Genomic DNA, 16,877 nt, shown 5'->3' with positions numbered 1-16,877 from the left:
ACTACCAAATTTTTTAGCCACCCACCGCTTAAGGCTGAGAACAATGGTCAGTGTAAATATGAACCCCATCCTACAGAAGAGTAAACTGAGGCAGAGAGGAATCTCTCATCCAAGGCCATGAGTAGTGTGTATGTGCTGTGCCCATCCTGTCCTCTTCCCATCTGTGTCCCTGTAGACTGAACCAGTGCAACCTCACAAGAGACACCTATGGCTTCCTGGCATTGATGCTTTCCCACAATGGAAAGCTGACACACCTGGGCCTGACCATGAACCCTGTGGAGGACAGCGGGATGAAGCTTCTGTGTGATGGTATAAAGGAGCCCACTTGTCACCTCCAAGAGCTGGAGTGAGTAGACAGTGGTGGCTGTGGGTCATCTCTGCCACCCTGGTTTCTAGAATGAAAGAGACAGACAGGCAGACATGATAAATCTAATCTAATTCTGGGGCTAAGTGCTCAGCCTTCTGGGAATCACACCAGCCGGTTAAGTGGTGTGTGGAGTGGACAGACTTGGAGGAAGGAAGGGATGACTGTGAACAGGAGCCTCGAGGCAGGTTTGTGCCATCAGGGTTACCCTTGACCCCTTAAAGTCTGATCATGGCTGCAGAGATTATTTGATATGGAGGCTGGTTGGGTGGTTAGGGGGTTTTTGTTTGTTGTTTTGCTAGCTTTGTTTCTGTTGTTTGTGGTGCTCCAGGAATGGGACCACTGAGTCACTCCACCAGCCTCACTGGGGAATTCTAGACAGGGGCTCTACCACAGAGCCATAGGTATGGCTCTAACACTGAGCCACACCGCAGCCCCTCACTGGAGAATTTAGTCAGGTGATTTACCGCTGAGCCATCCCCCCCACCTGTTATACAGTTATTATTCCAATGATACCTCCCTTCATCCATACCCACTGCAGTTTCCCTTCACTGTTGTCTGTCTCCCAGGCTAATGTGCCCCCCTGCTCTACACCATTCATGAGAAGATATAGCATGGCCATCTCTTGGGGATGGAGAGATGGCTTAGCGGATTAAGGGCCTGCTGAGCACACATGAAGGCCTGCAATCAGATTGGCAGAATCCATGTAGAAGCCCACTAAACCTACCTGTGACCCCAACACCAAGGGAGGAGGCAGCCAAGCAGATCCCAGGGGTTCACTGGCCAGCAAGTGACAAGATTAAGGCATAGAGAAAGAGGAGTAGCTGGACAGCGGTGGCGCATGCCTTTAGTCCCAGCACTTGGGAGGCAGAGGCTGGCAGATATGTGAGTTCAAAGCCAGCCTGATCTACAGAAAGCAAGTGCCAGGACAGCCAGGAATGTTACACAGAGATAAAAGAAACATGAGTATTCCTGATGTAGGTCTCTGGATTCCACACTGGCATGCATGGGTGTGAATACACCCATACCCACCTGCACATGTGCATATATGCATACAATACACACAGAACAAAGACCATCTCTCTTTAAATTACATAGGCTTATTTTCATAATTGGAGTGAGGGCCTTTTTGGGCAACAATGCCCACATGGAGATCAGAAGACAACTTGCAGGGGTCAGCTCTCACCTTCAACCTTGTGGTTCCAGGATCACCCCTCGTGGTGGCAAGTACCTCTAGCTACTGCTCCATCTTGCTGACCCCAAGGCAGTCTCTTAGAAGACAATAAAAACAGCTGTTCTGAATGGTTCTGGATGTTACTCCCACTGAAGCCCTTCCCCAATGAAGACATGGATGACCCTTGTCTCTTGCAGCCTGGTGGACTGCCAGCTCACGGAGGACTGCTGTGCAGATCTGGCCTCAGTGATCGCAACAAAACAACACTTGAAGAGCTTGGATCTAGGTAGCAATGACCTGGGTGACAGAGGAGTCATAGCTCTGTGCAAGGGACTGAAGGAAAGTGGAACGTCCCTGGAGAGACTTGGGTAATTTTGGGGGTCACCACTTTGAGGGGTCAAGCTCAGAGGAGGTGGGGGGGATGTGAGCATGACACCAGGGTGGTGGTATGACATGAACCACCATGAACGACCTTGGGGGAGTCATGGATCTGAGTGTCAGGATGTATCAGCCTTCAGATACTCATTGAGCTTCCTCTGACTGATAGACATGATGCTGGGTACTGGGTAATAGCAATAGAGACAGCTAAGACCTCAGTGGTGCAGCACATAGGCTCTTGCAGGAAAAATGAACCCAAAGCAGTCAGTTACCAGTGGTCCTTAAGACGTAGCATCTCATCCACCTGGGAAAACTGTTAGAGCAGAGTGCTACCCAGATACGGAGGCTTCTGCCTGGCATTCAATCACACAATAGGATGAAGGAGGGGATCACCTTGAGTTTGAGGCCAGACTGGGATGCATTGTGAGGGTTTTTGAGATCCTAACACACACAAGACACACGCCCATAGACACACATGAGACACAAAAATAAAAATGAAAGTAAAATAAAATTTACTACTAGGATATGGGCCAGTGAGATGAGCCAGCAGGTAAAGTCACCCAACAACTCGAGTTCATCTCTGGGCTCCAAAAGGTAGGAGGAGAAAGCCAACTGTAGTCAATGGTTCTCTGATCTCCACATGTGTACCATGCACAGGCATGCATGCACAGAACAAATTGGTGTAAATTTTTAAATATGGGAGCGCTCTGATACACCATCCTCACTTCCCTTTCTTTCCTTAGAGGGTGGACTCTTTCTGTGCAGCCTAAGTGGCCTGGATCTCAGGCACTTCCTGTCTCAGCCTTTGAGTGTGAGGATGACAGCAGTGTGCAGCTCCGTGAATGCCTAGTTTTTTTTTTAATTTTACCATGCGCTCACACATTTGTGTGCCTGCTTGTCATCTTCTGCATCACATGCCCGCTTATGCCCACCAAGGCCAGAAGGAAGGCATCAGATCTCCTGGAGCCAGAGTTAAAGGCCGTTGTGAGACCTGATGGGGTGCTGGGAAACAAGCCCGAGTCCTCTGCAAGAGCAGCAGGTGCTTTTAACCACTGAGTCTTCTCTCCAGCGCCCCCTGTCAGTGATCATCTCTGGAGTGCTGCTCTTCTCGGGATAAGCCCTAAGATTTATTGACATATATTCCTCCTAGATAGTACTGGGTTTCACAAGGACATTTTCATACACGTATACAGTGAACTTTGACCAAGTGCCCGCAGGTGTACCTATGAATCTTCCCCCTCTCAAGCCCCTCCCCCTCCCATCCCATTAGTTGTCTTCATTCCCCTAGACAACTTCACATCTACAATAATGGCATATATGACTTTATGTATCTACTTTCAATCTGGGCTCCAAGAACCAAGAGAAAACTCACAATATTTGTCTTTCCAAGTCTAACGTAAGCTGGGCATTGGTGGTGCACACCTTTGATCCCAGCACTTGGGAGGCAGAGGCAGGCGGATCTCGGTTCGAGGCTGGCCTGGTTGGTCTACAGAGTGAGTTCCAGGACAGACTCCAGAGCTACAGGGAAACCCTATCTTGTAAAACAAAAATAAAAAAACAAAGGCTGACTTAATTCATTTAAAATGCAAGCCTCCGGTCTTAACCATTTTTCTAGCATTCTAAACCTTTACTGTATAAAGCCTTCAGCTTCATCTCATATGTCATAGTCCCTGCCAAGCTCTGACCACCTGGACATGCAGCTTCTTGGATATCCTGTGCATGTCTGGACATCCTGTGCTCTGCATGCAGCTCCCAATTGTTTGAGCTTCTGGTCCAATACCACATTTTTAGGGGGGGAGGGTTTTCTAGACAGGGTTTCTCTGTGTGGCCCTGGCTGTCCCTAGCTTTGTAGACCAGGCTGGCCTCAGACTCAGGTCTGCCTACCTCTGACTCCCCAGTGCTGGGACTAAAGGTATTTGTTACCAGTGTCCAGCAGGATTGGGACTCTTATGGGCTGAATGGAGAGTCCATCACTGACGAATTTTTCCTTGGACTTCTGGGTAGGTTGGAGGCATGCGGGTTGACTTCTGACTGCTGTGAGGAGCTGTCATTGGCCCTCTCTTGCAATTCGTGCCTTGTCAGTCTAAACCTGTTAAGGAATGACTTCTGTACATCGGGCATGTTGAAGCTGTGTTCTGCATTCCTGCATCCTTCCTCTAATCTGTGGAAAATTGGGTAAGTCCCTACCGATCATCTCCTGAGACATGCACGTGACTCTCTGAAAAGTTTCTTGAAAGAGCAGCAACAACTAAAAAGTAGTTGAGATCCTTGACTTGGCAATTCTTTTTACCTAAAGAGTTCTCAACCTTCCTCATGCTGCAGCCCTTTAACACAGTTCCTCCTGCTGGGGTGACCCCCAATCATAAAATTATTTCACTGCCTTTTCATAATAGTAATTTTGCTATTGTTGTGAATCATAATGTAAACATCAGACATTCAGCAGTGTATCTGATATGGGCTCCTAAAGGGGTTGGGACGCGAGAGGTGAGAACTACTGACGAGAGTTCCAGTACAGCCAAGGTTACACAGTGAGACCCTGTCTCAAAAAAAGTCAGAGACAATTTGTACACATGTTTATAGTGTCATTTTTCAAGACAGGGAGTTTGATGAATGCTCATGTCTGGATAAGACACAACAACTTTGTTAACAGAAATCAGTCAGCCACAAAAGACAAATATTGTGTGAAGTTCCTAGATTTTTAGACTCAAGACAGAAAGACCAAAGGTTGCTAAAGGAAGAGACCAAGAGGGCTGAGGGGTGTAACTCAGTGGTAGAGATCTTTCTCAATGTATGTAAAGCCCTGGGTTCCATACCTAGCAGTGCCAAAATTAAAGGGGAGATGAAAATTTAGAGTTCACGTATAATGTCTACAAAATTTCCAGGTTGGGATGATGGGAAATTTCTGAAGATGCATGGTGTAAGTGTCTGCACCATGGTGTGTATTTGTCTAATGCCACTTATGCAATGCAAGTTGGTTAATTGTGCCAAGTGTCACGACTCATACCTGTAATCCTAGCCCCTGTGATGCTGAGACAGGGGATTACCACACATATGGGGCCATCTTTGACTATGTAATGAGTTCCAGGATGGCATAGACCACAGAGAGAGACTCAATCAAAAAGAGACAAGTCGGCCATATATGTTGAAGATTGAATTGAAGCCACTGCTGTGTTGCTGTGTTCTGATAAATAACACCCTGACTTGTGCAAGCAACTATGATTAAATGTAGTGGGTAAAAATGGGGCTGGAAAGATGACTTGATACTTGAAAGCACTGGCTGATCTTGCAGAGGAACTGAGCTCTGTTCTAGAACCCACATGACAGCCCACAACCGTCTATAAATCAAGTTTTGATGTCCCAGTGCTCTCTTCTGACCTCTGTGGGCACTGCATGTACATAGTATACATATTTGCATGCAGAAACGTGTGTGTCCATATTTTCAGCCCAGAGAGCTTATAACTCAAGTTTTGATGATCCAGTGCTCTGTTCTGACTTCTGTGGGCATTGTATGGACGTAGTGTACATATATGCATGCAGACACATGACCATTTTTTTAGCCCCCACAGCCTATAACTCAAGTTTTGATGGTCCAATGCTCTTCTGGCCTCTGAGAGCACTGTGTGAACATGCACATGTCTGTTTTTTTAGTTGATGAAATGTTGAGCCTGTACTCAGTGTTTAATTTTTAATTATGTATACAGTATTCTGCCTGCATGTATGCCTGCACTTGCATTGCACACCAGCAGAGGGCACCAGATCTCATTACAGATGGTTGTGAACCACCATGTGGCTGCTGGGAATTGAACTCGGAACCTCTGGAAGAGCAGCCAGTGCTCTTAACCACTGAGCTATCTCTAAAGATCCATTTTTGCATATCCTTTTGTTTTAAGTAGTGTTTATTTCTGTGTGTGTGTGGAGTGCTCATATGGAGGTCTGATAACTTGCAAAAGGCCAGTTTTCTCTTTCCATCATGTAGGGCGTGGGGATAAGATTCAGGTTGTCAGGCTTGCAGCCCAGTGTCCTTTATCCACTGAGCCATCTCACACTCTAATGTACTTGTTATCCATGAAAGTATAATGCTGCTGTATTTCTGAGCAAGGTGGCATACGCTTGTAGTCCTAGCTCTGTGAAGTAAAGAGGATTGCTGTAAATTTGAGACCAGGCTAACCTACCTCATACATTCTGGGTAAGAACCTGCCTCCAAACACAAAAACAAAAATTCGACTGAAGAGGACAGGGCTGACCACCCAGAGGAGGCTGATGGTGAAATGATTCAATTGAGTGACTTCTCCAGACAGTAGCCAGGAGATTTATCCATAGTGTACAAGCCTTAGCTCATGGATATAAATGCAAAAGGCCCAGGAGTAGGGATGGAGTGTGTGAAGGCAGGTTACAGGGGATGGTGGACTGGGAACTCTGGCTGAGTGAGGTTGGCAATCTTTATATAAACTTGTCACAAGATACATGCCCAGACAAGCCCGAAGGGCCGAATGTTGGTAAAAGAGTCAACTGGAGTCAGGTAGTTCTGGCACACACCTTAATCCCAGCACCCAGGAGGCAGAGAACGGCAATCTCTGAGTTCAAGGCCAGCCTGGTATATGGAGCAAGTTCCAGGATGGCCAGAGTTACACAAAGAAACCCTGTCTTGGAAAATTAAAAAGCCAATTACATCAATGAGCCACAAGGCACAGCAGTCTTTGACAAGGCCCAGTGATAAACATGACATTAGCAGTTGGTGCAGTCTGGGGACATGGCTGTCTATAAAGTGCTTCCCACACAAGGCTTGAAGGCTTGAGAGTTCTGTTCCCTAGAACCCATGTGAAAGGCAGATGTGGTGGTGCACACACCTGCAGTCCTAGCGCTAGGGAGACAGAGCCCTGACGACCCTGGAGTTCATTGCCCAGCCAGTCAGCAGGCTCTGGGTTTCGGGACATTGTCTGAGTGAAGAGTGATGAAGAAAGTCTAAGGACAATGATGCTGACCTCTGTCCTCCACCTGCATGCTTGAGTGTGTGTGCACACAAAACACATAAACACAACCACAACACACAGTGCGCACACATATACACACAAAGAACAATACTCATACACACATGACACACAATATGCATGCACACACAAAACACATGCAATACACAATACACATGCACACAACAAACATAATACATATGCGCACACAACAAACATAGTACAAACATACACACACACATGCACACAAAATACAGTATATTCACACACCTACACACACATACAACACAATACACAGAAATGCACACAGTACATACACAACACACACATGCACTAATGAAGGCAGACACAGACACAGACACACACACACACACAATGGATATAAATGCAAAAGTATCCACAGGCATACACCACTACCATGCCCACCTAGTCAGACTTGGATTTCTACCAGGTGATCTTTCATGGGCTAAGTGAGATTTCTCTGCAGATATTTAAATGTGTTAAATAGCCCTCTCCTCAGTTGGGATCAGTGGGGCTTTTTCCTTGACCAAGTCCATCACTGTGCCTAAAACCTGGGACAAGACCCAGCACAGGGTAGATTTCTTTTGCATTTAAGACTTTTACATGTGTGGATTCAAGGCCAGCCTGGTCTAGAATGAATTCCAAGCCAGCCAAGATTACACAGAGAAACCGTCTCAAAAAAGCAAAATGATGATGATGATGATGATGATGATGATGAATGATAATAATAACCAACTTCCTCCATCTGCTGTGGAGTCATCCTGGGGGGAGGGTTGAGGAACCACCAGTGATTTTCCCTCTTCCATTGAGGGTGGGGCCTTGGGAGCCCCTCCCCCCAGCCCTTTTCACCTATGGCAGATGCACTATCTCATTGAGACTCCTCAGGAATATTGGTAGTCCACGGTTTGGCTTCCAGGCCGTCTGAAGAGGGGGGAACAATCAGAAGCAGGTCCCAGCACAACTTCCCTTTCTTCCCAGCCTGTGGAAGCAGCAGTACTATGCCGAGGTGAGAAGGCAGCTGGAGAAAGTACAACTCACCAAGTCCCACATGCTGATTGATGACGACTGGTATTCCTTCAACGAAGATGACCGTAACTGGTGGAGAAACTGAAGATGTGAGTCCCCCTCCCTCCCCGTCGGGTCCTGGCACCTCTGTACCTGTGAAAACATTTGTCCCACCTCCAAGGTTGTATCGGGAATGAAATAAATACTCAGCACGTGGAAAAGCATCAGGTGGTCATGTTGATGAGTTGGGACGTGACAAAAGGCAGAGGTGGGATGGGGAGGTGGCTCAGTTGGCAAAGGGCTTGTCGTGCCAGCGTGAGGACCTGAACTGGACACACAGAACTGATGCTAAAAACCCATGTGCGCTGGCACGTGCTTGTAATCCTGGTACTGAGAGATGAAAAGATTCTGACAAAGCCAACTGGAGGGAGAAAGGGTTGAGTTTCGGTTAATGGTTCAAGAGGAAGTATCCGTCATTGCAGGGAAGATGTCACATGACCCCCACACTCAAAAGTGAGGGATGAATGTGTACTGCTGTGCAGATCCCTTTTCCCTTTGTCCCATCAGGGCATGGTGCCCCCTGAGTCCTAGTTAGCTTTCTGTTGCTGTAATAAACACCAGAACCAACTTGCACAGGGAAGGGTTTACATCATTAATGTACCGATATATCATTCCATGACTGTGGAATGTCAGAGCAGGAACTGGAGCAGAGGCCACAGAGGATTTTTTGTTGTTGTTGTTGGTTTTGTTACACAACCAGGACATTGTACCTATGGGTGGCATTGCCCAGAGTAGCTTGACCCCTTCTGGATTTACCACCAATCCAGAAAATGTCCCACAGGCCAATCTGATGGGGGCACTTTCCCAGCTGAGTTTGCCCTCCTCCAGGTGACCTAGCTTGTGTAAAGCACACTACCTGAGAATCATCAACATAGTCCCCCAAATGCAGGACCCCAGGTGAATTTAGGTTCTGTCAACTTGATAATACCATCATCGTGTGGAGGAGATAGAGGATCCCTTGGGCACACTGGCTGCCATCCTAGCCCACTTGGAGAATTCCAGGACAACGAGACACCCTGTCTCATAAAATAGAAAGGTGGGCAGCACCTGAGGAATGACAACTGAGGTCCCCTGGGCCCTACACACACATTCAAACTCGGCCTCTGTTTTCAGACAACAAAGGTGCCGGTTGAAGCACACATCTCTCCAAGGTTAGTGACACTGTCACTCAGTGTCTATGCCAGTGACATAGCATGAGATTGATGCTTAGTGTCCTAGAGATGCTCTGCCACAGAAATCAGGGCTGGGTGTCACCCTGACACACTCAAATGAAGCTGGTCAGCACTAGATTGTGTTCGTCAGTGAATCCATTTCCTAATGGCTGATTTTCCAAAGCAAAGATCATCCATTGGCTGGCATGCAGAGGCATATTCACCTGCAAGTTGTCCTGTATCCATTGGTTAGAACTGTAGGGGAGATCTCATGTACCTGTAGCATTGACCATGCTCAAGTGGGTGTGGTCACAGATATGTGGGAGAAGCCAAGGGATAAAGGGGAAGAAGATGGGGAACTCACTCTCTTGGAACACTATCGTGGTTAGAGATCAGAGTGTGCTGACCCTGGTTCTTATGGAAGTGACCTCTCCCTCAAATTTAGTGCGAGCCCCCATTTCCAGTATCCTTGGAGTATACCCAAGGACACTGCACACCACACATGGAAATTGAACTCTTCATCACCCTAAGCCAGTGATGCCCAACCTTCCTGATGCTGTGACCCTCTAATACAGTTCCATAACCATAAGACAACTTTGTTGCTTCTACTTAACTGCAAGTTTTGCTAATGTTAGAAATTGGAAATATCTGATATGTGACCCACAGGTTGGGAACTGATGGCCCTAGACCATTTCCCTGCACTTCATATTCTACAGACCTTTCCAGCACCTTAAACATAAGTACATCTCCCCATATCACAGATAAGAAACTTGAGGCATGGGTGGGAGAGCCATCACTCAAACCCAGTACATCTACTTCTGGGCACCATTGACTTGTCTGGAGTGTTCAGGAAGCATTGGCCCCCTTCTACATGCCTCAAATCGCTTTGCTTGTAGCTCCACTATTCACGCAGCATTACTGGAGCCTGAGAATGTTGTAGGCTTGTTCCTTGTATATAAAAAAGCTTCCAGATATAGAAGCCTTTGACCCTAGTATCTGGGGGGAGGAGTCATGTTTGAGGCCAGCCCGGTCTACATAGTGAGTTTGCAGACAGCAGAACTACATCACCAGGCTCTGTCTTGAAAAGGGGAAATGCCTACAAGTCAGAAGACTGTGCTAACTCCCCTACCAACCCTTCTAATGAGAATAAAAAGCTATTTTTGAAAGGTGAGAGCAAGATGGCCCAGTGGGGACAGTCATTTGTCACTAAGACTGACAACCTTAGATCCCTATGGCTGACATGAGAGACAGTGAGAACTGAGTCCCCAACTTATCCTCTGACCCTCACATATGCAATGTGATGTGAGCACATTTATTCACGCTCATGATGTGGAGGGGTTGAGACAGGGCTTCTTTTGTGTAGCCCTGGCTGTCCTGGAACTCTTCCTTAGACCAGGATGGCCTTGAACTCACAGACATCCACCTGCCTCTGCCTCCTGAGTGCTGAGATTAAAGGTGTGTGCCACTACCACCACAAATATTTTTTTCCAAGTTTTGGAAATAAGCAAGCAGTTATTCTGTGCTGATGCCGTTAGCATTGACCACATTTGGGACCCGAGTCCGATCCCAGCACCCAGAGAGTGACTCAGAACTCTATTCCAGGAGATCCTCTGGCCTTTTCTGGCCTGCACATGGTACACAGACATACATGGAGGCAAAATTCCCATAGTATAATTAAAATATTTTAAATTAAGATGTTTAAACTTAATTTTTTAAAAAGATTAAGACCTTGTATCAAAACACAATGAAAGGTCAACAGAGCCACTGTATAAGATAAAAGAAGCCTCGCCAAAGACCAGGGGATCCAGCACTCAAGCTACTCCCCCACCTGTCTGTGGAGATCGATCAGGGTCCAGGAAGAGAGCCCTGTAGTGCCCCGCCCCCAGACAGCCAAGACAAGGAACTCTGAAATGTGAAAGTTTCTCTCTGGTTGATACTCACACTTAGAGTAAGGCCCAGTAAAGCCTTCCTGTTTTTCACATTTCTTTATTTGCAGAGGGAGAGCCATGGAGGACAGGACATACTCACCTAGTGAATACAGAAACACTGCCTTGTCCAGGGTACCTGGGTGGGGCATGGCTGAGAGTTGCCAATTCTTTGCCTTGCTTAAAAGAATTTATTTGTGTACACGAGTGCAGATGCCCACAGAGGCCAGAGCTGTTTGACCCCCTGGAGCTGGAGTTCCAGGAGGTTGTGAGGTACCCGGGTGGATGCTGGGATGTGGGGTCCTGTGTAAGGGCAGTTTGTGTTCTTAACCCGCGAGCACTCTCTCCAGCCCACATTCTTTGCATTTTGCTGTAGCTCTCCTCTTAGGTTACTTTTTCTTATATCTGCCTGCCTTGTCACATCCTGCGGATTGGTGAAGTGGTGAGCACAGCTAAAGCCATCGAAAAGTTTCCTGTGACATTCAAGGACTTGTGGTGGGTCAGATTCCCTTAATCCCTGTTGGCTCCTGAGCACTTGGTGTTCTCTCAGTGCTCACCAGGTGGCAGTAGAGCACCATGTCTCAGGAGGGAGGAGCTGGAGGAGAGGAAGGTGCTGCTCCTGGGTTCCTGGTAGGTTACCTGACTACCTACTTCTGTGTGAAGGGGCTTCCTGCACGCTACAGGATGCTGAAAAGTGTGCCTGGCCTCAACACACCTCGGGTCAGGGAGACTCACCTGCTCCCGCTGCAGCCACCAGAACTCTCACCAAATGTTGCTAGGGGCACAATCTCCCTGACCAGGGCCTGAGAGCCACTGATCTACATGATGCATGGAAATCTTCTGTAGCACCCAACAGCTCTCCCTTTACCCTTGCAAAGTCCTGGTTCAGACACAGTCTGTCGCAGGGTGTCTGCTCATTTCTGGTTTTGTCACCGGGACGTAACAGCCTTTGGGATTGTCTGTCTCTGACAAAGCTGACGCATGAGTTGTATCGTGTCTTCACTACTTTAGGCAGGATATTCCATTGTGTGAGGATTGATGGCCTCTCCCGGCAGGGCCAGCTCTGTGATGAACAAAAGCAGCCATGACTTTTTTATATAAAGGCCTTTGGATTTTGGTTTGGGGGCCAGGGATGATATTTGAATTTGAAAGTGAGGGTTCTAGCTCAGCAGCAGAGTGCTTGCTGTGTATGTATAAGACCCTTGGTTGGATCCCCAGTAATGGGGGAAGCATGAAACAGGGGTAAATGGGAGATAGATGGTTCGTATATTGAGGACAGGTAATATGTTACAGTAAGTGAGGGCTGCTAGCAGAGGAAGGTATGTAAATGAAGGACGGTGTGTAGGGCATGCTCACATCAGAAGGCATGTTATTCCTGTGTGTGCGTGTATAGCTGTGGGCATAGACACATGTGTAATGCCACAGCACATGTGCAGAGGTCAAAGGGCACCTTTCAGGAGTCAGTTTTCTCCTCCACCTTGAGAATCCCGGGGAGTAAAGTCAGGTTGCCAGGCTTGCACGGCAAGGACTTTCACCCACTGAGTTACCTCACTGGCCCTGAAAGGCCAATTCTTTAGACCCTCTAGTGTGCATCTTCCCAAGTGCAGAAACCAGAGGTGTTTCTGACTGTGTGGCGTCAAAGCAGAAGGAGGCTATTTATAGGACCACAGGAACTGACAGGAGAGGCGGGAAGAGAGCTAGGGGAAGGGGAAGGGCTGGATTTGAGCAAAGTACAAACACATTTGTCAGAGTGAGACCTTTTTAACGTTATGAGTATGCAGGTGTGCGCTGTGTGCATGTGAGTGTATGTGTGCTCCAGTGTGTGCACACATGAGTGCTGGTGCCTGCAGAGACCATGGTAGGGCATCAATCAGACACCCTGGAGCTGGAGTTACAAGCCATTGTGAGCTGCTTGCTGTGGGTGCTGGGCACTGAGCTCGGGTCCTCCTCAAGAGTGAGAAGGGATTTAAACACAGAGCCACATCTCGCCCCAGATACTTTGTTTTTTAGCTGTGTGTGAGGCAGCACACATCTGCTGCCTCAATGCTGGGAAGTGGAGGTAAGAGAATCAGTTGGCAGTCATCTTCAACTACACAGCAGGTTCTAGGTTAGTCTAGACTCCATGACACCATATAGTCTTTCTCATACACACACACACACACACATCTCATATTTATCTATGAGACATAGTGTGTGTGCTAATTTTTTAAAAAGCACTATTTTTGTACTAAGTATTCTTCAAGGATGATGCATGGAAATAAGGACTCTAGAAGCTATTATAGGAGGGATTTGGTACAATTTCCTAAAACCTTAATGTGACCAAACATCACTTCCTTGCCGAAATTCCCCAGCACAGCTCCTATCAGCCTGATTAATTGATGGCTCAGCAAGTAGAGGCGCCCACCTCCAGGATGGATGACCCGAGTTTGATTCCCAGAGCTCACATAGTGGACACTGAGAAATTGCTCCTGCAAGTTGTCCTCTGGCTGCCACTTGTGAATGAATGAGCATAAACAACAAATCAATAGAAAAATCAATTCACTCTGTGAGCTGCTTTCAGTGAAGTACAGTCTGTGGACTTAGACTCTAAGTCTCTGCTGTTCATCTCCTGGGAGAACCTACACATAGCATTTGGCCTCTGCTGCCCTCTGCTTCCTTTGCTGGAAAATGGGACACTGCTCCCTTAGTGGGACATATGGTGGGTAAGGGACCAGGATGCCTGTGAACTGCCCTGGGGGCTCCACTGGGAGAGACCTAGGGCGGGGTTCTCTGTCCATGGTGCTGACAGGCAGGCTCAGGCATCACACAGTGATGGGATTTATCGTACCAGCCCCAAGTTGCTCTGTAAATGAATGGAAGGTTTCATGACCAAACAAGTTCAGAGAACACTAGATACTATATCCCAAGCTCTTCCTGCTCCTGCTATGCCTCTACCTCCCGTGGTCCCCTTCATCACTGCACAGCAGCAACCCACCCCTTACAGCCTGTTCTACAGTGACTGTGGCTTCACCACTAGCGGGGGACAGGTCTGGCCAGGGAAGGGGTGCGCCCTTTTCAAGTCTTCCGGGAAGCGCAAGCATGGGGGAGAGGGCATGTGTCGTGTTCCCAGGTTACTTGAGAATAGAACCCAGCTTTCTCCACACGTCAGTATCCCTCCCTGAAGCCACTCTCCAGGGCACAGGGAAGCAGGTGAGCATTGTGAATGTTCCCCGGTGCACACTGCACTCGGATGCAAGGAGGCCGGGGAGGCGCTCTCCTTTCTCCCGTGTCTTTTCTACACGCCCTCGGGCCCCTCTCTATGCAACTGCATCACACCTTGCTGGTGTGTCTCCCTTCACCCCCGAGGACAGGCTCCACGAGGGCACCGACTGTGGCTGTCAAGGTCACCACCAGTGATCCTGGAACGCAGCTGAGCCACTCGCGTATGGCACATGCGTTGTATTACAAGCAGGTGGGGCGTGACTCCAGAGACTGTAGGTTTGCGACTGTGGATTGGGGTGGGGGCGGTGTCCTGCTCTGCACGGGAGTTGGGGTCAGACTGTGTGCAGGCTGGATGTACCAGCGGCAGGTGTTCCAGAATACAGCTGGGAGCTCAAATGGCTCAGTGGGCGGAGACGCATGCTGCCAAGCCTGCCACAGCCAGATGCCAATCCCAAGGACTCGTGTGGCGGGATGCAGAGCTACTAAGTGGCATGGCTCGGACAAAAGGCAAATGAGAGACGCTGCTTCCATGGTCACCACCTCCGTCTTCCCAAAATTGAGAAGTCTGTTCAACCTCGTTGGTCCTCACATCTGTCCACCTGTCCCCCGAGACAGCTGCACCTCAGGCTGAGGACTAGGTGGTGACTCCCAAAGGAAGACACTTCTCCTTGTTTTGCCCAATGCAGGGCCTCACAAGATTTGAGGTTGGTCTGGCCTGGGTGGGGCCTAGGGGGTTGGGACGAGACACCCCTGGTACAAGTGCATAGACACTCTGGCTCAGGAAATTTTCTATTAAGCGAGTTAACTTTAAGTACCTGAGGCCCAAATGGAGCTTGGATTAAAAGCGCTAGCTAGCTCCTCGCCATGGCATTGGGCTCCTGCTTGGGAGAGGTACAGAGTCCTGTGACCACACATCTGGCTCAGATCACCTTCAACAGCTCATGAGAGGCCAGCACTTCTACGGAGGAGAGAGACAATCAAGGACTGGAGAGGTTGGTTCACCTGCCCAGAGTAACACAGCCCTTAAGAAGCAGAGTGGAAACTGATCTTCAGCTCCTTCGTGTCCTGGCTGTAGGCTCGGGCTTATCTCTACAAGCACAGAGCATCTCCCCTCCATCTCTGGCCCCCAACAATGTCCCAGGTCAGCATTTGGCAGAAGGAACTGAAGGGTTTTTAGCAACATCTCTTCGATCTTTACTAACCTGTGCCCACCCCACACACAACTTCACCTCTCCTTTGAGACGGTACGTACCACATAAGCTACTCTAGTGACACTCACCCAAGCCAGGCAGCGGCCACCTGAGTGTTTTCCTGACCTACAACTACTGAAACCTCAGCCAGAGGATGGCCATGCCCTGGCCCACCAGTTGCTCACCATGACCTTCACTCTTGACCTTCTCTATGACAATGTAACACAAAATTTGACTGTTGCTATTATCCCTCAACCAGGAATACACTGGATGGTTGAGGTAGTCAGTCTCCTTCTCTCTGAAGGGGACCCTACTTTGGGTTCAAACTGTCAAAAGTCATACCAGGTTTACATGGATTGAACATGAAGATTCACAGAAAATATTGATGGACCAGGATGGACCACTTCTCATGGCTCCGCATCTTCCCCTACAACTGTTTCCCAAGTCTTACTTCATATCCAGGGCAAAGGTAAGTGGATGATTGCCTCTGTGATGAAATGTAAGAGTATCCTTTTTTTACCCTAGCCCATGGGGTCAGTCAATGAGGGCCCTAGGGGAGGGAGAGAGACAAGACAGGATTCTGATCAAGTTTCATTTATTATCAAGGGGGCTTAAATAGGGCAGGTGGCAGTTGGGAAGGGTAGAAGAAATTCTCCTTGGCAGGATATGTTGCAAGGGGACAAGTCTGCAGCTGGGGGAGTCTGGATTGCAGGCCTTGAAAATATGCTTTACAGGAAGATAAGTAGAAATGGAGAAATAGAAACTTAACTGTTAGTCTCTAAGAATTCAGTAAGAATATGAAAATGGTTTCTATTATGCTATCCTTATTTAGGGCCCTACAGAGGTCCCCATTTTTTCTATAAAGTAAAAAGCTTGGATATCCTTGAGGATGCTGTGCCTGTCTTAGTTCAAAGGATCTTGTGGATCAGGAGTGTGCAATACCTCTACCTGACATTGGAGATGATATCACATGATGAGCATTCCTGTCTTAAGGGGCTTTTGGGATGGGACAACCTCTGTTCTTGTTTGTCATTGGCTAACCAGCCCAGTTCATCAAGAAAGAGCTGAATCAAAGTGACTTCCAAGCTACATAATTTAAGTAGGATATGATTAAGGTTCATCACTGTTGTCTCCCATTTTGGCCATGTCAAGTCGGTGACACTGTGCCTGTATAGTCTGCATCTTGAGAGCATCTATTTGACTCTTAACAAAAGTCATCAGTTTATTAAAGAGAAAGGGTCCTAGAGACAGAAGAATTAATAAGCCAAGAAGGGTGTTTCTTGAGTTCTTCTTCTGAAAGGGGGAAAAATAGGAGGAGAGCCCATGTATGACATGCATTATAATTTCTGGAAAATGGAAAGGAATAAAATTCTCAGGAGGGCAATTCCTCCTAGACAACTTATGTTGTCATCTATTTGTTCAGCTAATCTTTCCAGAAGCC

The 16,877-nt window shown here is 47.8% G+C and overlaps 1 protein-coding gene across 10 annotated transcripts in view; it reads left to right on the top strand.

The window, feature by feature from the left end:
- Window positions 1–8,133, top strand: part of LOC101842133 (NACHT, LRR and PYD domains-containing protein 5-like) — a 49,829-nt gene extending 41,696 nt beyond the window's left edge. For all 10 annotated transcript variants that reach the window (XM_040734178.1, XM_040734177.1, XM_040734180.1 and 7 more), the window contains 4 exons: window positions 176–346; window positions 1,736–1,906; window positions 3,921–4,091; window positions 7,883–8,133. In XM_040734178.1, coding sequence (XP_040590112.1) covers window positions 176–346; window positions 1,736–1,906; window positions 3,921–4,091; window positions 7,883–8,015 — 646 coding nt within the window. In that variant the 3' untranslated portion in view covers window positions 8,016–8,133. The remainder of the gene's footprint in view (window positions 1–175; window positions 347–1,735; window positions 1,907–3,920; window positions 4,092–7,882) is intronic.
- Window positions 8,134–16,877: the final 8,744 nt, after the last annotated feature.

Source organism: Mesocricetus auratus, unplaced genomic scaffold (genome assembly GCF_017639785.1).
Source record: "Mesocricetus auratus isolate SY011 unplaced genomic scaffold, BCM_Maur_2.0 Super-Scaffold_100037, whole genome shotgun sequence".
Classification (NCBI taxonomy): Eukaryota; Metazoa; Chordata; class Mammalia; order Rodentia; family Cricetidae; genus Mesocricetus; species Mesocricetus auratus.
Note: the sequence above shows the minus strand (reverse complement) of the source record. Positions and strands in the feature narration are given on the sequence as shown.